At 44.8% G+C, this 26093-nt stretch overlaps 1 protein-coding gene across 2 annotated transcripts in view; it reads left to right on the top strand.

The window, feature by feature from the left end:
* The window catches only part of LOC148501331 (uncharacterized), a 276950-nt gene extending 251851 nt beyond the window's left edge, over nucleotides 1–25099 (top strand). For both annotated transcript variants that reach the window (XM_088450639.1, XM_088450638.1), the window contains 4 exons: nucleotides 2921–3059; nucleotides 16238–16317; nucleotides 18752–18893; nucleotides 23588–25099. In XM_088450639.1, the coding sequence (XP_088306765.1) occupies nucleotides 2921–3059; nucleotides 16238–16317; nucleotides 18752–18893; nucleotides 23588–23608 (382 nt within the window). In that variant the 3' untranslated portion in view covers nucleotides 23609–25099. The remainder of the gene's footprint in view (nucleotides 1–2920; nucleotides 3060–16237; nucleotides 16318–18751; nucleotides 18894–23587) is intronic.
* Nucleotides 25100–26093: the final 994 nt, after the last annotated feature.

The raw sequence follows: 26093 nt of genomic DNA, 5'->3' as shown, positions 1-26093 counted from the left end.
CTTTATCCTCCCTGCTGCTCCTGCTCTTGCTGTGATGCTGCTACCAGGAGCCTCAGCAGCAGTAAACTTCAAAGTCCGTCCACCCACCTAGCCTGGCCCCCACACCAGCGTGATGACAACTTCCAAGTGCGGCTGCCAGCACTGGCAAATTTATAGAGCGGGCTTGCTGACAGACACTGTCAGCCGGGCCAGCAGAGGAGGGGATGGGACCGGCCCAGCGGGAACTTTCCCGGTGGGCCAATCCGCCCCTGACCCCTGGTACATAATCAGGGCCGTAGAGAGCTCTCCCGGGCCCAGGTACAGAGGGGGCATGGCCTAACTTCGGGAGGCGTGGCCACGCCCCTTGAACAAAAAACAAATAAACATTTTTGCAGCGCTGGGGAGGGGGCCAGCCCGGCGCAAAGCCAGGGGGGTCGCGATCAGTGTGATCGCTCCCCCCACAGGCATAGGAGACTGCTGTGGCTGCTGCTCAGCAGCCACGAGCAGTCCCCCACTGCAGCTCAGCACACGCTGTGTGCTGGGCTGCTGTGTGGGAGTGAGAAGGGAGGGGGCGGCGCCGGGCCCCTCAGGAAGCCCAGGCCTAGGTAAACAGTACCCGCTCCCCCCCTCTCGGTGCCCCTGTACATAATACACACTGATGATGATGATGACAGCAGTCACTTCTACTGTTGCTGTTATTAATGTGGCTGCTGTGATCTATTCACTTGGTTTAGATGTTTGCAGTTGATTTGTGGCATAAATGAGATTTTCACATTATTTTTAATGGGGTTAGCCACGGATTTATTGTCACTTTTGGTTTTGTATATGTGTCTATATTTAATTGTAATGTACATAGAAAATTTGCCTGTATTCTTAACACTACACTGACACAAACAGAATGTCTTATGTACATGTTATTTCATTAAAGTACTATATTGTGTAGGACCATTATTATTTGCTACTAGCACTGGCAGGCCATATCTCCTGGTGTAAACGTCCAGTCCTGCAAGCTGTCCATAATGCATTTTTTTCCAGACAAATTTTATGCCTTTTTTTGTCCTGCAAAGTCCGCCCAACACTTCATCAGCTCCTGCACAGAAATGTCGCAGCTAGAGATTAGCATAACAATTCGCACGATTTATAAATTGTGTTCTACAGTATTTTTACAACTAAGAAAACTTTAATTCATAAATATTACAGGTGTATTTACTGTTAGCAGCGGGGGTGCCCAAAACTCACCACCACTTCTGTGACATGGGATGTAGTTATGAGACCGGTGGCCACATGGCCACATGGCCGCCGGTCTCAATCCCGACAGCGGAATCCCGGCAAGGGATTTAACATAGGCGTTGAAATACTGACGCTTGAGTTAATCCCGATGCCGGAACGCTGAGGATGCCAGCCCGAACGAAGGTAAGTCCGGGGCACTCTTAGCGTTAGCCGCGGGGGGGAGGGTTAGTGTTAGATTTGGTGGAGGATTAGGGTTAGATACCCCTAGGAGAGGGTTAGGGTTAGGCACCTCCGGGGGGAGGTTAGGGTTAGGCACCCCCCCGGGAGGGTTAGTTTTAGTGCGCGAGGAGGGGGGGGGTTAGGTTTAGGAACCCCTGGGGGGGAGGTTAGGAATAGGCACCACTAAGGGAGGGCTAGGGTTAGGGAGGGACAGGTGAGGGTTAAGATATTTACCTACCCCAGGGAAGGGGTTGGGTTAGCCGCAGGGGGGAGGGTTAGCCTTAGGTTTGGGGGGGGATTAGGGTTAGGCACCCCTAGGGGGGAGGGTTAGGGTTAGGCACCACCGGGGGGAGGGCTAGAGTTAGGCACCCCCCCGGGAGGGTTAGGTTTAGGGTGCAGGGAGGGGGAGGGTTGGGTTTAGGCACCCCTGGGGGGGAGGTTAGGGTTAGGCACTAGGGGGAGGTTAGGGTTAGGCAGTAGGGGGGAGGTTAGGGTTAGACACCCCTAAGGGAGGGTTAGGGGGGGGGACAGGTGAGGGTTAGGATACTTACCTACCCCAGTCGGGAACTCCTCCTGTTGGGCATCCGCTATCGGAATTTGAACCGCCGGCATTTCAATCCGATTCCATGTGACATGCCTTTCAATACTTCTCTTTCTGTTTGCTGACCATGGAACGGTCGGTGAGATTCTCAGGTTAGGTACTACTGAATGGCTGAGAATGGGTTGCAGCATGCCATAGGTGCCTGATAATGTGTAAGAGGGAGGAAGTGATCAGATCTCATGTGGCAGACAGTTCACTTATTCCTGTTACAAATATCTGTATTGGTACTACATTTACATGGGACTCACTGACTGGTTTTAGAGGGGCCTTCAAATGATCCTGCTGGAAATAACCCACAAACATCAGATCAGTGGATTTTCTAACCACTTCCAGTGTCGGCTAGTGACCCACTGTAACTACCTGTAATATTCCACTAAAAGATGCATCATATAAAGCTTATTTGAATTTGCATAAGGTATAACTGCATTTTACACTCCCTACATCTGGCTTTAGTTTTGGAGCTAGTTCGTGTATTTCCTCTAGCCTTGTCTATAGGTACACTATATGCATAAAAACCCAACTGAACATTTACAGCTCTATGCCCCATTTCATTAGAAGTCATCAGTGACTAAGTGTTATGAGAGGATAAGCCTAAAATAAACTTGAAGAAAGGAATAGACAGAAGCATTACGTAATCACAAATGTTACAGGTGACATTTTAGAGAAGACTTGATATAAGAAGAAATTCACCCCTGAAGAGTGTGCTGCAACATCTCACTAAAGTTTCTTCGTGTTCCTATCATTCTTTTGTTTGATTGGCTGACTGTTTGAATAGATTTCTATGGAGAGTTACTTTCTAAGGGTAGTACCACACCTGCAGTTTTTTGTACCTATGCATTAAACGGTATCAGTAATAGTATTATTGTCTTTATTTTTGTATAATAATATTAGGTACCTGGGTAAGAAACAACGCCCATTCAATAAGAAGTCAATGAAAAAGTGTATGATTAAAAGCCAAAGGAACAGCCTACGGGATGTCATATTGAAACCTAATTTTAAAAAAAGTTCTTTGGAAGAATCCAAGACAAATGTAAGGTCCAGAATGTTTCTATTGTATTTCCCTATAAGAATTTTGCTTTGTAGATATTAGTATGGATTGCTATTACATAAGTGTTCATTACTTTATTTCTACCTACTTTTTCTTTGCATTTCAACTCTGCTTTTAGGCTACCTTAGACTTTTTAATGCATCCAATGCCACTCCTGGTTAAGTAAATAAAAACAGTTTACAGTATAGAGTGGGGTGGGGGCTTGATGGGAACAGAGAAGAGATAGACTGACATTAGGGATAGAGATGAGAGAGCAGGACATGGGGGGGTGAGGGGGACAGAGATGGGAGAGGGGGAGACAGAGTTGAGGGGGAAAGAGATGTAAGACAAGGAGATGGGGAGGTTGAGTGGGACAGAGATGAGAGCTGGGGGGAGGTGAGAGGACAAAGATGAGATACAGTGAATTGGGGGAGTGAGGGGGACAGAGATAAGAGTCATGGAGAATTGGGGGTAGGGGGATATAGATGAGGGGTGTGGGATGTTAAGACGACAGTGACCGTGTCGACATTCATCATGTCTACACGGATGACATGTTGACATGATCGAATGTAGACCCAATGTCCCTAGTGGTTCAGCGGTCACTTACCTGTTCCCTGCAGCAGCAGAGTCTCCAGCATCAGCTTACCTGGTCCCTGCAGTGATGTGTGTAAGTATTTTTCCCTCTAACCCTAATACCTACCTCTAACCCTAAACCCCCCACTGGAGCCTAACCCCCACCCCACAGCAGCCTAAACCTAAGCTACCCAGGCAGTCTATCCCTAACTATCAGCATTCTGGGAATGTCAACATTTCAAGTGGCAACAATTCAGATATTGACATGGTGCCTGTAAACATGTTTACACAGATTGACATTCTAGTGTCAACATGATATCAGTCAACCATGTGTCCGGTTCACGAGATGAGAGACTGTAGGGCTACAGAAATAAGATACAGGGACGCAGGGGTGAAGTCCCAGTTCACACAAAGGGCTCTATTTATTAACATTATTTTTACTAAAATAAAGTGAAAAAGAGTGTTTTCACACCCTTTTCACATTATTTTAGTATCACCTATAGTCATTACAGGGCAATTGGAGTAGAATTCGTAAAATTCTACTCCAACCCCTAAGTATCACTTATTTTTAGTAAAGCAGATCGCATTTCCCATAACTGTAATGGGAAATGTGATCCGACCATAGTTACTAAAAATAAATGTGAAAAAAATATCGGGGAAAGCCCTGTGATAATAACACCACCTGGAGGTTTGCGTTATCCAGGATCTCCCCCGGTTACCGGACTCTATTGGGGAGAGCAGAGCCGGGAGTCGGTCCCAGTAATCAGCTGTGTGGTCTAAACAGACCGCAAGCTGATTACTGTAAAAAAAAAAAAATAGTACAAAAAAAAATTACTTACCTGACTCTAGGGACCGGTGATCGGGCCTCCGGTGATTACTCCCCTCCGGTCAGCTGGTCTCCCATAGTGCAATGCTGCCCGGTCATCAGGTGATCGGGTCCCAGTGCAGTATGGGAGATCACCTGACCGGAGGAATGGAGAACATCACCGGAGGCCTGGAGCATGTAGGTAAGTGTAAGTAAGGGAGAGGGGGGTCGCGGGGGGTCCACGATCGTGGGGGGTGGGGCTTAGCGCCAGGGGGCGGGGCTTAGCGCCGGAGGGGTGGAGCAGCGGCGACCGTTTGGCGCATGCACGGGCACTTAATCACGGTATTTTTTGCGAGAATACCGTGATAAGGCTCCAAAGGGGATTCGCAGGGACAGAGCTTTATCGCAAGCTCTGTCCCTGCAAGGGATTTATAGTAAATCCCTGTGATACTGCCTGAATTCGCAATGCGAATTCAGTCGTTAATATCACACTACAATCTGCATTACAAATGCGGATTGTAGTAAATAGAGCCCCATAGGAGACTTTGGGCTCTATTTACTACAATCCGAATTTGTAATGCAGATTGTAGTGTGATATTAACGACTGAATTTGCATTGCGAATTCAGGCAATATCACAGGGATTTACTACAAATCCCTTGCAGGGACAGAGCTTGCGATAAAGCTCTGTCCCTGCGATTCCCCTTCGGAGCCTTATCACGGTATTTTTGCAAAACATACCGTAATTAAGTGCCCGCGCATGCGCTGACCGGTCACCGCTGCTACCCCCCCTCCGGCGCTAAGCCCCGCCCCCCGGTGCTAAGCCCCACCCCCGCGATCGCGGACCCCCTGCGGCCCCCCCTCCCCCTCCGGCGACCCCCCTCTCCCTTACTTACACTTACCTGCATGCTCCAGGCCGCCGGTGATGTTCTCCATTCCTCTGGTCAGGTGATCTCCCATACTGCACTGGGACCCAATCACCTGATGACCGGGCAGCAGTGCACTGTGGGAGACCAGCTGACCGGAGGGGAGTCATCACCGGAGCCCCGATCACCGGTCCCTAGAGTCAGGTAATTTTTTTTGCACTATTTTTTTTTCTTTTTTTTACAGTAATTAGCTTGCGGTCTGTTTAGACCACACAGCTGATTACTGGGACCGACTCCCGGCTCTGCTCTCCCCAATAGAGTCCGGTAACCGGGGGAGACCCTGGATAACGCAAACCTCCAGGTGGTGTTATTATCACAGGGCTTTCCCCGATATTTTTTTCACATTTATTTTTAGTAACTATGGTCAGATCACATTTCCCATTACAGTTGTGGGAAATGCGATCTGCTTTACTAAAAACATGTGATACTTAGGGATTGGAGTAGAATTTTACGAATTCTACTCCAATTGCCCTGTAATATCTATAGGTGATACTAAAATAATGTGAAAAGGGTGTGAAAACACCCTTTTTCACTTTATTTTAGTAAAAATAATGTTAATAAATAGAGCCCTTAGTCACAATGCCACTTTGGCTGTTTCTGTGAGGGACATGTTCTCAGCTTCAACTGTAGACAAGGCAGCAACAGGCAGTTTTCTACTAGCCCAGCTGACAGCTGCATTCACTAGTATGGACAGGTAGCCAGTGTAGCAATGCCTATGATCCTCATCTGATCCCAAATCGGTATCACAGAGGGCTTATAACTCCAAGCTGTCACATTTTGAAAACTTTAGTTTTTTAAGGAGTTAGTACCCTTCAGGTCTCTAAGAATACATTTTATAGCAGTCCATTGCTCCCTTCCAGGGATGTTTGCAACTTGGCTAATATGAATTAGCAAATTGAGACGCCCACCTGCAGCTTTGCACATCCAAACATCTGTGTACAAAGCATCGGTCGCAGATCCTTCAGTTAATGGTCTCCTGAGTAACCCTATGGCCGCTCAGAATAACCACGTGAACTGGGACACCAGAGACATTTCTCTTGTGTACGGGATTGCAGACACAGACTTTGACATACCTCCAAAATGGTTGCTACATGCCTGTGTTCTTTGGCGCTACCACACTGTGAATAAATAGTCGCTTTGAGCGACTGCGGTAATGTACCGTGACCTTTCACCAGACAGAAAGTTTTGGAATACCACACATCTACACTCACACACACACTGCCTCATGATGAAAATACAGACACTCCTAAACATCACTCAATAATAGCATCACAAAATTATCCACAACCAAAGATCTCTAAAGCTGGGTACACATTAGACGATGTGTACCCAGCACGATCTTGTGAGCGACGGGACCCGGCGGGAGTGCCGGCATCAGTAAGTGCATACACACTTGCCAATGTCGGCAGCAATGGAGCAACACCGAGGGGCTAGCGGGGGCCATGCTGCATTCAACAGCGTGGCATCGCTAGCGACATCCTCCAATTTTTCTGCATGTACAAAAGATCTGAGGATGCGTCAGACGACTGGCGGGAGTGCGCATGGACATCATGCGTACACACTGGACGATATGAACGATTTGTCGTTCCGGTGCATCTGTATCAGCCAAATCGCTCAAGATATCGTCTAGTGCAGTGGTTCTCAAACTTGGTCCTCAGCAAGCCACACAGGTCACGTTTTGCAGGTCACCCAGCAGGTGCACAGGTGTATTCATTACTCACATATTCATTTGACACATTTCAAAAGATCCACAGGTGGAGCTGATTATTTCCCTTGTGCTTCTGTGAGGAGACCTGGAAAACATGCACTGTTTGGGGTCCTGGGGACCGAGTTTGAGAACCTGTAGTCTAGTGTGTATCCAGCTTAACAGTATGGAAGAAAGGAAAAAGGCACACAAGGATGCACAGGCCATATATATAAAGAAAAAACGAACTGTAGATAATATCCCAAAACTTACAATAGTAAAAGAGAAAATCAAGTGCTGCTAACAGAAACAGACAGATTTTATGGAAGAGAGAGAGAGAGATTAAGTAAAGGAGGAAAAAGGAGGAGCAAGAGGAAAAAACCGCAGCACCAGATACAACATCTAATGTGTTTGTGTGTGTGTGTTTCATCAACCAAACCCCACAGGCATGTAATGCTCTCCCAGTCATTTCATCACCCACCTACCATTTTAACACTCTTTGCTAATTTAACACCCACTAGCCAATTCAACATCCCTCTTAGCCAGTTCAACATTTTTTAGTTATTTTATGGCCACTCAACCCAATGTCAATTCTTCATCCTCCAACTAAATCCACTACCCCCCTGAAATTTCTTGACTCCACCAAACAATTCGTCATCCTCCTCCACAGGCTACTAATCAGCCTCCAGCCATTTCAACAATGCTCAATTAAACCATTACCCCCCTCCCCCATCTAATTCATAAACCTCAACCATTTCAACATCCCCCACCCAATTAAACAACACCTAGCCATTTGATCACTCCACAGTGACCACCTGTCACAACTCAAGGATAGATAATGGATGCTGACCCATACTAGTGGATTGACTAATACCCAGAACAGAGGAGCGGAGTCTAACGTGCTAAGGGGTTTTCACCAGGGAACCTCACAAGGCAGTTTGAGCTTCGCGGCAATCGACACGACGTTCCTTGTACGGAGCTGGTAGTCATTGACTAGGAGGCTGAATGGAACTGGAGACGTGCAGGAGTAAGTAGTGATAGCACAATAATAGAAAACTGATGCGGAATGCCAAGGTCAGGAACTTGTTAAAAGGAGCAAAATAGCTAGGAAGCAGGAGAGGGAGACCTTATACTCTGGCACTGGTTTGTGCTCAGAGTCTCCCTTTAATAGTAAGGAGACTTGAATTTAAAGCCAAATATGTCACATTTGGCGGACACTTTCTCTTTAAATTTAAAGCAGGTTGGTGCGCACGTTCCTAAGGAGCCACGGCCGCCTGCTACACCACAGAGAGAACAGAGTAGAGGAACCAGCTGCGGCATGTCACATTGGCCATGTGTCATAGGAAGAAGCAAGAATCTGCCAGTAGGATATTGTCTGCAATGCCACACGATCACTGCCCTCTTGGCTGCAGCCTAGTCATCCTGTTGAGTGCTCAGGCACTGTTCACTGGGCCTTCTCCGTAGCTCCTCTCCAGGCTGTTTACCGGCAGCTTGCAGGCTTCTACTGAGCCCCAATTGTTTGTTTCCATGATATCCGTATACCTCAAAAAGTTGGCGATGAATTTCAGCTGCTGATGTGCCCTTTAGATGCAGAAATCTGATCACACTAAATACTTCAATGTTTGACCATGTTTCCACCAGCACTGCCATCTTACAACTGATGTTGGGACAGTATAACTGATATGAGGTGCAGTCTAATGGCCATGAGAAGACACAGTGGTCTACCTGCACTGGCCTGGCGAGAAATTAGAATGAAATAGAGAACATTCTTGTTACCTTACTTATTGAACCAACCTCGTATATGTATGTACAGTATGTATATATACTGAAGTGCCAAAGTCATGGAATAGCTGTATGTAAAGGTAATGGTAGGTGACATCTTGGAAATGCCCACACCTACATCTCTTTTAATCTGACATCACGTGAGTCAGTTTGAATGCCGGCTAGACTGCTCATGGCAAGGTGACGTGAATTATTGGAGTTCGAACCTGGCATGTTAATGGGTGCCCGACAGATGGGACATTCCATTTCTGAAGTTGTGCGGAAATTCAACATTCCTCTACGGTGTCACGTGTGTACCAGGAATACCTCATGGAAGGCATTACCACTCACCATGGACAGCACAAGGGCCGACCACGGGTGCGTGATGATCATAACCAGTGGCATCTGGCCAGAATTGTTCATGGTAACAGACTAGCTACACTGGCTCAGATCACATCCTCATTCAATGCAGGAGGTACCAGATGAATATTCAGCAGGTCAGTGCAGCGTTCTTTAGCTTCCATGAGATATGGGAGCAGAAGATCCACCAGAGTGCCCCTGTTAACTACACTACAACACTGGATACGGCATCTCACCAGGGCTTATGATGTCGCTAATTTGACCCTGGAGGACTGGCAACATGTGGCGTGGTCTGATGAGTCACTGTTCCAGTTGTTTTGAGCTGATGGTAGGGTTTGGAGCATACCCCATTAGGCCATAGACCCCAGTTGTCAACAAGTCACCTTTGCCGGCTGCTGGTGGTTCCACAATAGTATGAGGTCTGTTCACATGGTATGAGTTGGATCTGCTGATCTGTCATTGACCAGTTCCAGCTAAGTTGCATTGCTTGATGACCATTTGCAACCCTTCATGGACTTCATGTACCCTCACAACAATGGAATATTCTAGTAGGACAATGCACCATTTCATCGGTCTCAAGTTGTCAAGATTTGGTCTGAGGAAAAATATGAAGAGTTCCGATAAATTATAAGGCCACCACGTTCACCCGACATTAACCCAATCAAGCATTTATGGGACATGGTGGAGAGGTTTATTCGCACCCAAGATCCTGCACCTACAACTCAGGGAGCTGTGGGAAGCTATCCAGAAGGCATGGGTCAACATCTCTCCAGAGGTTGTCCGTCTAATTGTGGAAATAATGCCATGTCAAGTTGCTGCACTTTGCCAGGCTAGAAGGGTTCCTACATGATACTAGGCACATTATTCCATTACTTTTGGCACTATAGTGTGTGTATATATTAGAGATGAGCGGTTCAGATTCTGTGGAATCCGAACATAGGGGATCCGAGTCCACCCGAATGCTGTTCGGGTGTTCCCCGCCTGACTTGGATCCCCCTTCGAGGCCAAACGGCGGCCTTCTGATGTCAGATTCTCGCGAGAGAATCCGACATCAGGGCCCCACTAGTGTAGGGCAGAACACAGTGATAGCGGTCTGCCCTACACAGAAACAAACACACAGCCGCCAGTGGCAGCTGTGTGTTTATTATAGCAGCCAATGAGAGTCAGACAGACTCTCATTGGCTGCTGTGTCCCTGGAGGGAGCCGTCTGGAGCTCACTCATGAGCTCCGCCTTCTGGTTGCCCCCGCTGCGGGTGATGGGACAGACGTCATGACGTCTCTCCCATAGTGCAGAGAGGAGCAGACTGCTGCGGTCACAGCAGGAGCGGGGATTCAGGTAAGTTTTTTTTTTTTCTGTGTAAGGCGGTGCTACTGGGGGCACTACTAAAGGGGGCACTTCTAATGGGGGCATACTACAAGGGGCATAACTAATGGGGACACAACTACTGGGACACTTCTGATGGGGGCATACTACAAGGGGCATAACTAATGGGGACACAACTACTGGGGGCACTTGTAATGGGGGCATACTACAAGGGACACTTGTAAAGGGGGCATACTACAAGGGGCACATCTAATGGGGGCACAACTACTCGGGGCACTTATAATGGGGGCATCCTACAAGGGGCACTTGTAATGGGGGCATACTACAAGGGGCACAACTAATGGGGGCACAACTACTGGGGGCACTTCTAATGGGGGCATACTACAAGGGTCACTTGTAATGGGGGCTTACTAGGGGCACTACTAGTGGGGGCATACTACTGGGGGCACTACTAGTGGAGGCATACTACTGGGGACACTACTAATGGGGGCATACTACTAGGGGCACAACTAATGGGGGCACAACTACTGGGGGCACTTCTAATGGGGCCATACTTCTAGGGGCACTTGTAATGGGGGCATACTACTGGGAGTACTACTAATAGTGGTATACTACTAGGGACACAACTACTGGGGGCATACTACTAGTGACACTACTACTGGGGGCATACTACTGGGGGCATACTACTAGGGACACTACTACTGGGTGCATACTACTAGGGACACTACTACTGGGAGCATACTACTAGGGACACTACTACTGGGGGCATACAACTAGGGGCACTACTAATGGGGGCATACTACTAGGGGCACTACTACTAGGGACACTACTACTGGGGGCATACTACTAGGGGCACTACTACTGGGGGCATACTACTAGGGACACTACTACTGGTGGCATATGACTAGGGGCACTACTAATGGGGGCATAGTACTGAGGGCACTGCATAGGGGGCATTACAACTGAGGGCATTGTGTAAGGGACACCACTGCTGGGGGCATTGTGTAAGGGACACTACTGCTGTGGGCATTGTATAAGGGGCACTACTACTGTGGGCATTGTATAAGAGTCATTACTACTGTGGGCATTGTATAAGGGGCATTACTACTGTGGGCTTTGTGTATAAGGGTCACTAATGTGGACATTGTGTAAAAGGGGCACTACTGTGTGTCGCAACATAAATAAGAGACACTACTTTACTATGTGTGGTATAATGTGATTAAGACTGTGTAAATAAGTACTGTGACTCTGCTGGCCGTACCCCACTAGGTGGGTGGGAAGGCCCGAGGACCATTCCATTTTGCACTACCTTTAATTTCTGCCACTGTTGTGTGGCAATGTGTCATAGAGCTTTATACTGTGGTGTCTGTGCCGCTGCACTGCTGCTTTGTCGCTTGGTAACCAGTCAGCTCACTGCAACCTTTGGCCAATAATGGTGAAAACTATAATTTAAACTGTGGGACTGTCTAAATTGACTGTAAATGACTGTAAATTAATGTTATTGGGGTTAATAACACTCTAGGAAGAAAAAAAAGCCCAATTTATGTGATTTAACTTTTTTTTGTCAATTTTTGCAAAAAATCCAAATCCAAATCCAAAGCCAGTCACCGCAGTTTGGCAAATCCAAATCCAGAGCTGGACGACGAATTAGAACCAAATCCAAATCCAGCAAAAATGGTCCGGCGCACATCCCTAGTATATATATATATATATATATATATACATATATATATATATATATATATATATATATACATATATATATATATATATATACACTGCTCAAAAAAATAAAGGGAACACTTAAACAACACAATGTAACTCCAAGTCATTCACACTTCTGTGAAATCAAACTGTCCACTTAGGAAGCAACATTGATTGACAATCAATTTCTCATACTGTTGTGCAAATGGAATAGACAAGAGGTGGAAATTATAGGCAATTAGCAAGACACCCCCAATAAAGGAGTGGTTCTGCAGGTGGTGACCACAGACCACTTCTCAGTTCCTATGCTTTTTGGCTGATGTTTTGGTCACTTTTGAATGCTGGCGGTGCTTTCACTCTAGTGGTAGCATGAGACGGAGTCTACAACCCACACAAGTGGCTCAGGTAGTGCAACTCATCCAGGATGGCACATCAATGGGAGCTGTGGCAAGAAGGTTTGCTGTGTCTGTAAACGTAGTGTCCAGAACATGGAGGCGCTACCAAGAGACAGGCCAGTACATCAGGAGATGTGGAGGAGGCCGTAGGAGGGCAACAACCCAGCAGCAGGACCGCTACCTCCGCCTTTGTGCAAGGAGGAACAGGAGGAGCACTGCCAGAGCCCTGCAAAATGACCTCCAGCAGGCCACAAATGTGCATGTGTCTGCTCAAACAGTCAGAAACAGACTCCATGAGGGTGGTATGAGGGCCCGACGTCAACAGGTGGGGGTTGGGCTTACAGCCCAACACCGTGCAGGATGTTTGGCATTTGCCAGAGACACCAAGATTGGCAAATTCGTCACTGGCACCCTGTGCACTTCACAGATGAAAGCAGGTTCACACTGAGCACATGTGACAGACGTGACAGAGTCTGGAGACGTCAAGGAGAATGTTCTGCTGCCTGCAACATCCTCCAGCATGACCGGTTTGGCAGTGGGTCAGTAATGGTGTGGGGTGGCATTTCTTTGTGGGGCCGCACAGCCCTCCATGTGCTCGCTAGAGGTAGCCTGACTGCCATTAGGTACCGAGATGAGATCCTCAGACCCCTTGTGAGACCATATGCTGGTGCGGTTGGCCCTGGGTTCCTCCTAATGCAAGACAATGCTAGACCTCATGTGGCTCGAGTGTGTGAGCAGTTCCTGCAAGACGAAGGCATTGATGCTATGGACTGGCCCGTCCGTTCCCCAGACCTGAATCCAATTGAGCACATCTGGGACGTCATGTCTCGCTCCATCCACCAACTCCACATTGTACCACAGACTGTCCAGGAGTTGGCAGATGCTTTAGTCCAGGTCTGGGAGGAGATCCCTTAGGAGTCCATCCGCCACCTCATCAGGAGCATGCCCAGGCGTTGTAGGGAAGTCATACAGGCACGTGGAGGCCACACACACTAGTGAGCCTCAGTTTTACTTGTTTTAAGGACATTACATCAAAGTTGGAGCAGCCTGTAGTGTGTTTTTCCACTTTCATTTTGAGTGTGGCTCCAAAACCAGACCTCCATGGGTTAATAAATTTGATTTCCAATTATAATTTTTGTGTGATTTTGGTGTCAGCACATTCAACTATGTAAAGAACAAAGTATTTAATAAGAATATTTCATTCATTCAGATCTAGGATGTGTTATTTTAGTGTTCCCTTTATTTTTTTGAGCAGTATATATATATATATATATATATATATATATATATATATAAAATCAATTTCCAGTGCAACAATATAAATCAGCAAAGATAAAGTATTAATAGTAGCTTGTCCTTGTTTCACTCCATACCAGCAATTGGACTTTTTACAAACACCTATATAAAACAGATTTTGCACCACATCAGTGTGACATTGGCTATCAATTCAAACCAATCATAATTCAGATTGAAAAAGACATATGAATATCTATCAGAAATCCAAATGTCCACCTCAAAATAGGGAAGTGGCCTACAATCATACACAATATATAGGTACATGCCACACTGTCTGGTGTATTACCCTTGAAAAAAAATGTATTGAAGTCTATATCAACATGATATATGCTCAGTATTAAAAAACAACATCTTATTTATCTTAAAATCAGATCAAGCTCTAGGTAATAATTTTCATAAGTATCTCCACTGTACCGGTGCCTGCCTCCTGAAGGCAACTCCTCACTTAGCTTACCAGTTAACCAAACAAAATATTCAACACATTTTGTCAACGGTGACTTCATCAGGGATGTGACCATATGTAATTGCAAATAATAAATGCAGTGTTGGTGATTCAGAAATGAGGAGGTATCATTAGCATTTGTCATCCTCGTCAGCATGTATTTGAAAAAGATATCCCTCCTAAATAACTACTGCATAAGCCAGTTTTGCATAAATATTCTCTTACTCTACTGGCCTATACTGGAATGCGCCTTCTACCTTCCTTCCAAAACTCTAGCCGTAAGGGTCTTAAGTGTAACATGTGCATTAGGCACTCAGAGTTTATAAAAAGGCAGCATGTTCAGGATGGATAGCTTTACTATAAAATAATTAATATGAATGTTGCGTTTTATAACAAATATAATGCAGACTGAAAGTATGCTTAATAAGACTGCTTAAATCAGGCGCGCATGCAGGTGGGGTTTCTGAGTACCCAGAACCCCCCCCCCTGCCCGGCGATCAGTGGCGGTTTCAGTAAATGTATAGCGGACCACAGTGAGTGTGGTCCGCACTACACAATACAAACACACTGGCGCCAATGGCAGTGTGTTTGTTTTAGCAGCCAATGAGAATCAGACAGACTCTCATTAGCTGCTGCATCCACGGAGGGAGCTGGGCTTGAGCTCACTCATTAGCTCCGCCTTCCGGCTCTCGCAGTGGGTGATGGGAGAGACGTCATGACGTCTCTCCCTCTCCCGTAATGCAGAGCGCAGAGTGGGCCGGGAGGACGGAGGAGCGGACAGAGGCAGGAGCGGGATTCAGGTAAGTGTTGTTTTTTTTTTTTTTTGGGTGTCTTTGTTTTATTTTTGTAAAGGGCTCTGCATAGAGGGAGGAGCACTACTGGAGGCATTGCATAATGGGAACTACTACTAGGGGCACTGTATAAGGGGCACTACTGGGGGCACTGCATAGGGGAACTACTGGGGGCACTATATAAGGGGCACTTCTGGGGGCACTGCATAGGGAGTACCACTACTAGGGGCACTGTATAAGGGGCACTACTGAGGGCACTGTATAAGGGGCACTACTGAGGGCACTGCATAGGGGGACCACTACTGGGGGCACTACATAGGGGGGCACTGTATAAGTGGCACTACTGGGGGCACTGTATAGGGGGACCACTACTGGGGGCACTGTATAAGGGGCACTACTGAGGGCACTGTATAAGGGGACCACTACTGGGAGCACTGTAAAAGGGGCACTACTGAGGACACTGTATAAGGGGCACTATTGAGGGCACAGCATTGGGGGACCACTACGGGGGGGCACTACGTAGGGGGGCACTGTATAAGGGGCACTACTGGGGGCACTGCATATGGGGACCACTACTGGGGGCACTGTATAAGGGGCACTACTCAATGGCATTGAATAGGGGGACCACTACTAGGGGCACTGTATAAGGGGCACTTTTCGAGGTCACTGTATATGGGCCACTGTATAAGAAGCACTACTGGGGGCACTATATAAGGGGCACTGTATAAGAGGCACTACTGGAGGGCACTGTATAAGGGACACTACTGGGGGCAGAGGAGTCTTTAATAAATCATGCTGGCTTTATTTATTTGCCTTCATTCGTGTTTTTTAGTGATAGTGGTGTGTGTGTGTGAGAGTATGGCTGTGTGTATCTGTGTAAGTCAGTGTGTGTGTACCCCGTCATAGGCTGAGTGGTATATTTTACTGTAGTGGTCCTAAATCCTGTTTAAGCTCTATCTATCTATCTATCTATCTATCTATCTATCTATCTATTTGTGTCTAGATGTGTTTCCATTGGTTCAGTAACCAAGAATTTGGAACACCCCCTTTCAAAATCCTGCATTTGCCACTGTAAAAATGAATGCGTAATTTAGTTTTATCGGCTTGCCTTCTAAAATCTAGACATCGCGTGATATTCCGAAATGCTTTATGCGAATGACAAAGGATTTTATTCTACATCTTTCAGAGCTCCATAGCTGCAGGTAAGGAAACAGAGATACTACCATGAAATGAAAGTTATTTATCTATGTAGCATGTGCTCTATCAATTACATCACCTCTTGCACCCTCAGGGGTAAATTTACTAAAGTGAGAGTTTTTAGAATTGGAGATCAGATTCTACTTAATGCTGTATTTAACTAACACTTTCTAGAAGATAATAGCTAGAATCTGATTGATTGCTATGGGCAACATCTCCACTTCTAAAAACTCTCACTTTAGTAAAATTATCCCTTAGTGTCATAGCAGCATCAGACTATGAAATACAGCAACCAGTCATAAATTACATAGAACATATACACATTCTGTTTTTGCTTTCATTTTCAGTGCAAAAGATATTTTCCACCTTTTGCTGAAATAGCCTACCAATGTCTGAGCCCCTGTCAGTGGGCGCCGAGAGGGGGGGCCCGGGCTTGCTGAAGGGGCCCGGCGGGGGCCCGGGTTCTGCACTGCTCCCCCTCCCTCTTACGTCACAGCAGCCCAGCACACGCTGCTGTGTGCTGGGCTGCCCTGGGAGACTGCTCGTGGCTGCTAAAGCAGCAGCCGAAGCAGTCTACTATGCCTATGGGGGGAGCGATCATGATGACCACGCCCCCCACCATTGGCTGTGCAACGGGCTGAGGGGCACACAGCGCTCCGCTCCCCAGCGCGCAGAGCCACTTTGCGGCGCTGCAAAAATTATTTATTTTTTTCTAAGGGGTTGTGGCCACGCCTCACACAATTTGGTCACACCCCTATCACATGGGCCCGGCGCGATTGTCAGCGGCCCTGGCCCCTGTGGCAAATGCTTTAACTCAAATAGTCATACTTTTACCTAACAAATTGGGAGTAAAATCACTGAAACATTAAAATCATTTGTAATGTAGGTATGCTGTCATATTAAGGACAGGCCAGTTATTATCATCAACTTGTTGATAATTATTTCCATTTTAATGTCATTTTAAACAGGGGCACAGTGAGTCTTCCCAGAAAAGCTATGATCAAGACAGGCTTTGCCAGACTTGGTAGATCACATTATTTGTTTGGGCATTCTGGCAATTATACTAAAAGTACCAATGTGCCCATGGCCTACAGTGACAATTTCTACAAACCCAAGCAGTTAATGACTTACTGGGACATGTAGTCGAGTAAGGATTATCTAACATTTTTACATTACCCCAGTGGTATTCAGCACTGGTCAGGCTATCCCTAGGTGACGGGACTACATTTATTTTTGTGGTCTCCATGTGCTGGCAAGACAAGTGTTGGTACACATTACAGTATGATAGGCTGTGGACCCGTTATAGTGTGACCAGCCCATCCTGGCTTAACAATCTCTTGTCAGGCTACTTTTCTGTATTTATCTATTAATTTACCTTTTTATTTTTTTAACTATTAGACATGCACCAGTGGTCACATCAACACAGCTCTGGGAACTGCTAAAGTTAATATGTCCTCTATAATGCATGTACTGTACCTGGAGATGCAGCCGATTCTAAATAGACTACATCTCCAGGAGGCCTTTACTGTTAAAACAGTGGCATCAACAATTACAACTTATGCTTTTCTTAAAGTTATTATACTGCATGTTGTTTAACTTTGCATGAGTGTTGGACCATCACCTAAATAAGGACATAGGTGTGCAGGATGATTATTTGCAGTGTGTTCATCCCCAAGATAAATAATCATATAAACATGGAGATCAGTTGGACTTTCAATATTATAAAGCTCATTTGATAAGAGCGAGTAAGAACTAGTTCTCTGATTAAGGGCCATGTTCAATTAGAGGTGAAATCGGGCATTTTCGCCATCGTTTGTGAATCGGCCAATCAGCCGGTTTGCGGCCGATTTCGCCAACGACGATGAAAAACGGCCGTTTTTCGCCTAAAAACTGGAGAAAATTTTTCTCCATCCTAGAGCAGGCGAAAAAATTAGCAAAATCCCTATTTTTGGGTAAAAATGTGGGGATTTCTTACAGAACCCTTTGGACAACCCCCTAATGATACTTTAGGAAAAAAAATCATAAGTTGCGTACTTTGGCGAAAAACGGACGCTGAAACTTCGTTCACATTTTTTTTCCCATGAAAAATGTGTTTAACGTATGGGGTCTGGTATTTCGGAGGGTCAGAAGGATGCGCCAAGTGTTTTAAACATCGCACGTGGCTGGCGCAGCTGGTATTTTAAAGCTGCTAAAAAAACACCTGCACCAGCCACGTGTGATGTTTAAAACACTTGGCACATCTTTATGTCCCTCCGAAATGCCAGCCCCATTACGTTATACGCATTTTTCACAGGCGTGTTGGCCCACTGGGAATCTTCTCGGTGAATTTTAAGGCCAATCCGCCTCTGCTGAATCAGCCCCTTTGTCTTCCTATGTGTTAGATGCATTACACGCTGTTACACATTCGGCTGTCTTGCTGCAATAAATGTCTGTCTTCAGGTTTGGAACCTTTCATGGAAAACTTTGGATGCGTAGTGGATCTTCAAGAATTTGGCAGCAGTTGATGTCACACATAAAATCATTGTCGAAAGACAGAGATTGGGTCAATCAGAGAGACACAGTTGACAGACTGATGAAGATGGTAACTATTTTTCATATATTAACAATTGCTTCTATATTATCTAGGCTTAAATGTGAGTATGATTATTTGTTTCATTTATTTTATTTCATTATTGCTTTAGCACCACATTTCACGTGACACCAATCCCAGTTTTATTAACATAGCCGTTAGCTCTCATTTAGTTGAGCTAGGGTCTGCCACAGGGGATACTAATGTAGCAGAGGGGAGGCCCGCACCACGCAGATGTCTTACCTGCTAATTGCTTCTTATTCACAGGCAGAAGTATGGTGCACTGCGCCCCCCAGCCAGAGCCGGCCCTAATAATTTGATGCCCTAGGCAAAATAGTGTCTGGTAAAAATGTGGGACTCTTTGCGCACGCCTTCACATCTGAGAAGTGGGCATGGCCTCGTGATAGTAGGAGACTTGGGGGGCAGAGGGTGGTAGTGTCTCCAGTCATAAAATCTCTCCCCCCTGTGTGTCTCCAGCCATTAAGTACCTCCTCCTGGTGTGTCTCCAGCCATTAAATCTCTATCTCTCCCCCTTGTGTCTCCAGCGAGCCAATACCCAACCTCTCTCTTTAACAAGCTCTCATAATTTTCTTACCTTTGCTGTCTTTCCTCTGCTTCTCGCCACTGCGTCTCGCTCTCTGCTGTGGGTGACACTGACGTGACCTTAGGTTAAGCCAATGTCACACTGATGGAAGCTGCAGGAGATGTATGATTGGTGCTGAGTTGTACAGGTTTTCTGCTGCCTATCATTTAATATGACAGGAAACAGCACAGCAGTACCAGAAAGCTTGTACATCCCATCGGAGGACAGTCACTGCCGTCACAACTCCTGAAATCTAGAGCCGGTCCGGCAGAGCTTAGATGTCCGGTCTGCCCAAATGCCCCTAGGCTTTTGTCTATGCTGTTATGCTTAGGATCGGCTCTGCTCCCAGCTCTCCAACACTAACTGTGATCAGCTGCACTGCCGGTTGCAGTGCTAGACGGACCCCTAAAGCTTGACGGACTCCTCCTGTCACAGTCCTGTGGTTTCCTGCTTTGCCCGCTATCCCGCTATTTTCAGGCACTCTTGTCAGTAGTACTGAGCTCTCTGATCTAATGTGCACTGCGCCCTGCACACATCCGTTCTTGGCGTGTCAGGTCCCGTGCGTCTTGATTTGCACCAATTGTCATTTTCGCGTGAATGCAATGTGTTGTGACAAAACCGCTTGCAACAAAATTGCACTGATTAATTCGGCATATGACACTTGTATATCTTTATACGAAGTGCTACCATGCAGCGGCCGCAGATTTTTTTTACTCCATGTTCCATTGTGCTTCATCTGCAACTTTGTATATGTTTAGAACTAATCCCTGTGCGGTTAAAGTAGCGACCCGGCGTGAGTGGTGTTTTGCTGCGTCTGTGTTGCAAGTAAGATGGAGGCGTATAGAAAAATGTTGCTAAGCTACACCGCTCAGCGCGGCTCACCCATGCTATGTGTCTCACACTGCAGGCGTATTGAGGCTATTGGGTATATTTACTACAATGCTGTTTTTTAGAAGTGGGGTTGTTGCCCATAGCAAACCAAAAAGAATCTATCTTTTAGAACACAGGTTCTCAAACTCGGTCCTCGGGACCCCAAACAGTGAATGTTTTCCAGGTCTCCTCACAGAATCACAAGTGAAATAATTATCTCCACCTCTTGGAACTTTTAAAATGTGTCAGTGAGTAATGAGTACACCTATGTACCTGCTGGGTGACCTGGAAAACGTGACCTGTGTGGGGTCCTTAGGACCGAGTTTGAGAACCTCTGTTCTAGAAGGTGCTCGATAAATGATAAATAGAATCTTATTGGTTGCTATGAGCAACAACTTCACTTCTAAAAACCCGCACTATAGTAAATATACCCCTAGGTGTATGAGGACACATCTATACCATACAAAATATCACTGAAACAGAAAGGAGAACACTGTGGAACGCACAGGTAACACGGTGCAATTATTTTCTGGACTATTAACAAGTGATATAAGCAATAATAATTTGGGACTTATGTAACAACTGTACTTATTTGGACAATTACTACGGACCTCAGTAATATCTCCTCAAAAGTTTTTCCCTTAATACTGTATTTATTATTCCCATATCCCATTTTTCTCCCTACCCACACATACTCCATAAGAACAACTAGGAACATTGGGCCTGATTCAGACCCACTCGCGAGCGGCTGTCCGCTCGCAAGTGGGTCGATGGTCTGCACTGAGCATGCGCACGACGGAGGGAGCTCCGTCGTGCGCATGCGCCAGACACGACGAGCGAAGGACTTTCCTTCGCTCGTTGTGTCCGATCAAAGGGGGCGTGCTGTCAATGTTGATTGACAGCACGCCCCCTTTGGTGGGCGTGCCGGGGGCGTGCCTCCCTGATGGGGGCGTTCCCACGGGAACGCCTCCCGTCAGAAGCCGGCCCACTGACATCACTAGTGATGTCAGTGGGAGTGATTTTGGCTCTGATAGAGCCAAAATCACTCCGGAGCTTGCGGTTGAAAACCTCAACCGCAGGCTCCGGCTCGCAATTTCGATGGTCGCGATGGTCACGACCATCGCGGCCATCAAAATGCACGCTCGTATAGCCTGTGGGTGGTGACCCACAGCTATACGAGCGTCCAGGAGGACGCTCCATGAAAATGGAGCCCGGCCCTCATGCAGAGCGTGCGCTCTGCTCAGAGCGTACGGCTCTGAATGAGGGCCATTGTCACTATTGGTTTGAAGTGCTATGTATTAGATATTGTTACTTCTGAAGAATAAGGAACCTGTCACAATCCTATCTTTAGGAGCATGCCATCTCAGTGTTGCATACCTAGCAATCACCATGCATCCCATCATGAGCACTGCATTAGTGGTTTGCAAACAAATAGGCGCAATATTTATTGTGAGTCAATTACATTGATGGTTCATCTATTTAAAATCAGTTTGTGGCTGATTCAGATGAGACAGGGCTGTGTCTTTTGCCACAGTTGTGTCAGTGTCTTATGCGAATGCCACAGATGATTTTCTAGAAACTGAAATGCCCACTTGCACCAGTATAATGCTGCCCACACACACAGCGATATTTTACCCGATCTGGCCAATTCCGACACACTGGAACGACAGATCGTGTAAAATATGGCCAAGTCATAAGTAAATCGTGAGTCCCCACTCACGATCACGATGCAATGCGCGTCCACGCTGGTTGCACATCGCATCATCAGATCTTCCGTGCAGTAGGGCAGATCTGACAATCTAGGACATGATGCACTATAAAAGTCCGGATGCAGGAGAGATCGTATGAAGATTGGACACCAAAATCGTATGAAATCATGTTCAGATCGTGTGCAGAGCTGCCGGGGATAGTTTCAAGGGAAATCATACACATCGGCTAAATGTGAGCACATCGCTATGTCTGTGGGCACCTTAAGTCTCATTTATAGACTGCACCAGTTTCCCAGTTCCAAATAGCAATGTTATTCTCTCACAGCAAGCATTTGATAATATATTGCTACAATTTGACAATTGTCATTAAGTAAGTATTGCCATTTGGAACTGGAAAACTGTTACAGTCTATAATTGAAACTTATATTTATTGAATACTGGAGTCTGATGAATCATTCGGAAATTAATATACACAAGACTTTATTATGATATTCCTGTATGAATTTTATATGCATTTATTTTTTATCATTTTTATTTCTTGATATATACTTAACATTATTTCTGTCTGTTAATAAATTGTGTTGATATTTTAGGTATGCAGTCTAGTTGTGTTTATTCACCAACGCGTTCTCTCTATGTTTAATTTTTTTTTAAATGGTTTATTTATAAGTTAAAAGTGCGAAGACAATAACATCATGAACACCCAGATGTAGGGTTTGCAAATTGTTCCCTTTTATGAGAAAAGGGTTAACCAATTTACTTAATTACCTCCATTTTTCCACTGAGTGGGTAATACTGGGGATCATTCCTTCATCCACCAAACTACCAACAGGAAGTAAAACGTTGTTGATAATGGTCTCAGCAGTTGCTAGAAACTGTATATTACACATGTGGATCTAGAAAGAACCACCTACCATGTCCTTGGTCCAGGCCAAATTATTTTATGCGCTTCAAATGGACTGGCCAGAATTTGCTTTGCATAAGGAAACAAGCACGGAAAACCTGTTCCAGATTACGTAAGAATATATTGATTCACTGTCTATAGATATTAAAACACAATTTCATAAAAGTTTTTGTATTACCCAGCAGTACGAGTTTGGGCAGTTGATGAAAGAGCCTCTGATTGCATTAAACAATGTTGGATAAATAACCGTTGTGGCCTCATGTCTCTTGATGTGGCTTGTTTATGAGGATTGTCGACTATGCGTGATCTAAAAGTTGGGCCTTCTTAATTGTTGTATTTTTATTACTCTGTATGTCTTTGAGTTGTATATAGTTGTATATAGTATATATCTTCCAACTCTACCTTGCCAGCCAATTTTACTTTCTATTTAATTGTTTGATATCTGCTAATACCTACTTCTGTGCAGACTGCTATATATTAGTGTGCCTATGTCTATTATCTTTTTTTTCCTTGTAAGCTCCAATAACAAATAATTTTTAAAATGGCAGCAAAGGGTCTAATACATTATGTGCTGCGTTTCTGCAATACATACATTCCTATGTACTCATTACATGTTTTTATATTGTTTATTTTCCAACAGCTATCAGCGGAGTTCAACTAGAAGGTTTGCTGCAGATGACCTACCTGACTTCTCCATTCTGGGCCCAGAAAGAAGAACAAGTCATTCATTAATACTTTACTTTTATTACAAAAACTACATTTATCTAATACATATATTGCAACTGTAATGGAGCATTATTACTAGTTTAGATTTACTAACAAGAGCTAGTTAATTAAAAATAAAATACATTTTACTGTATTTCCCAACATGTTTATGTTGCCCCAAAATCTGCTGCCAAAAGGTGCCTACACACTTGGCGATGTGCTTATGATCCGACGATGTGTCTGATTTCACCTTGAATTCTCCCCGGCAGTCGTGAGCACGATTTGGTGTTAAAAACTGTCCAATGTGACAAACGATCTATCATGTCTCCTAACTATTCCAGTGCATCGAGACTGAGATCTGCAAATCTGCTCTACAGCACGGCAGATCTGAAGATGTGATGTACGACCAGTGGGTACGCGCAGCGGCATCGTGATCGTGAGTAGACACTCACGAATAGGAAATTTTTTACACGATTTGTCGTCACGATGCGTCGGAATCGGGCAAATCGTGTAAAATATCGCTAAGTCTGCAGGCACCTTAACACTGAGCCTCAGTTTGTTTCTTTACAAGCACTTCCCATAAACATCTAATTCATACTGTATTTGCGGTAGCTTATTATTATTATACATGTGTTGGATTTACCTTGTGAGCAATGTGTTTAGGTAAGCTGGTGGAAAAGTTCTTAAAATGGCGTTTTACATAATCATGGTCCTAAGATGGTGGGCGGGTCTCCTTATATAGTTCTATTCTAAAATGGCTCCTTTGTGTATGCTTTCAGTTATTTTTTTACCTATAAGTGGTAGTGTTAAAATAATATTTTTTTCTAACAAATAGTACTAAGATGAGCCTATGACACAACGCCTTTTGATCTAGCCAATGGGTATGGTATGATAATTTATGTATTCTTGTGCATTTTTTATTGTAATTTTTTTCTCTAAACAAGAGCTGTAAATTCCTAGTTTACAATGATAAGTAATGTCTATAAAACTACAATACATTATGCTAATGATTATGTGATAATGGATACACTTTTCACTTAACCTCCTTGTGATTACATATCTCATGACAGTTTATATGGCCAAAAGGACACTTCCAATTTGTTATGAAAGGACACTGATGCAATCCTAGACATATACTATGAATGTACAGCTGCGTCCTTATACACCAAGCCTCAATACGCCACCCGGCTTGAGACGCCCAGTGAAAGGTGTAGCTCAGCAGCTTTTTATATAAATTTACATCTTATTCGCACCACAAATGCAGAGAAACACGACTCAATCTGTACCAGAGATGCCGGGCTGTGACTTTAACCACGCTGGAATTAGTTTTAAATATGAATTATCTGGTAAATCTTCCATCCTCTTACCTGCTGATTGTTTTATTCCAAGAACAGTTAGCTATTGAATATTTTATATTTTGTTTAATAAACCTGTTTGAAACATATTACACTATTTTTGTATATAGTCATCTGTTTACATACCCTATCGATACCTATTGGAAAGAATAAAGATGACAGTCAAAATGTTGACAATATAAATTGAGGGTTAGGGCTACGGTTAGGGTATAGAGTCATGGTTTAGAGTTAAGGATTAAGATAAGAATTGAATGTTGACATTATGTACCTGTAAACATTTTTATGTTAACATTTTGAATATATTGACATTTTGGCAGTGTCAACATTATTAATGTTAAAATTTTTAGTGTCAACATTTTTTCTGTCGACATTTTTACCATGTTAACATTATGGTGTCTAGATAATAATGTGTACTTCCATGGTAAACACAATACATCTAAATGAACTCTGCTATCACTAGTAGAATGAGGCTCTCTAGAATATTTTCTATTGTTCAGTGGGCAATGATTAGCAGAAATATGTCCAGATTATCTTATTTGCTTGGAGGCTGCCATGTCTAAACCAGTGTAGCTAGTACATTTAGGCAATTAAAATATTTACAAATGAATCTCCATCAATTAATTTTTTTATAAGTTCCTCACTAGTTTGTGTATACTATAAGCCTCTACTGTCTTCAGACCTTAATAACAATGCATGTTTGTTCCTTTCAGAAACATACAGTAGATGAGTTTATTTCTTGCAGGGGCAATATGAGGAGATCCAAAAAGTATGTATTAATATACCTTAGGACAAGTTTGAAATAAGTGCTGTGTACATCTGTATCTGGACACACTGGACATGTTGTGAAGTAATCCATGTTACCACATAAAAACAATCAGCGGCAGTCCTTCCCTGTCTGGCTGGTCCTGTGTGCATGTGGCAGGATCACAATCCCGTGCATGCTCACAAATTAGCAAACTGGTCGGCTCTTTTGTCTGCATGCCCTAGGAGCTGGTAAGGGTGTTATGATACACCCTAGGTAAGGGTGTTATGATACACCTGAATAATTGAATGAGATCCCTAGAACCATGTTACAGATGTCTTCGC

This window comes from Taudactylus pleione, unplaced genomic scaffold, assembly GCF_031769625.1.
Source record: "Taudactylus pleione unplaced genomic scaffold, aTauple2 ptg000520l, whole genome shotgun sequence".
Taxonomy (NCBI): Eukaryota; Metazoa; Chordata; class Amphibia; order Anura; family Myobatrachidae; genus Taudactylus; species Taudactylus pleione.
This window is presented reverse-complemented; position numbering and strand designations above follow the sequence as displayed.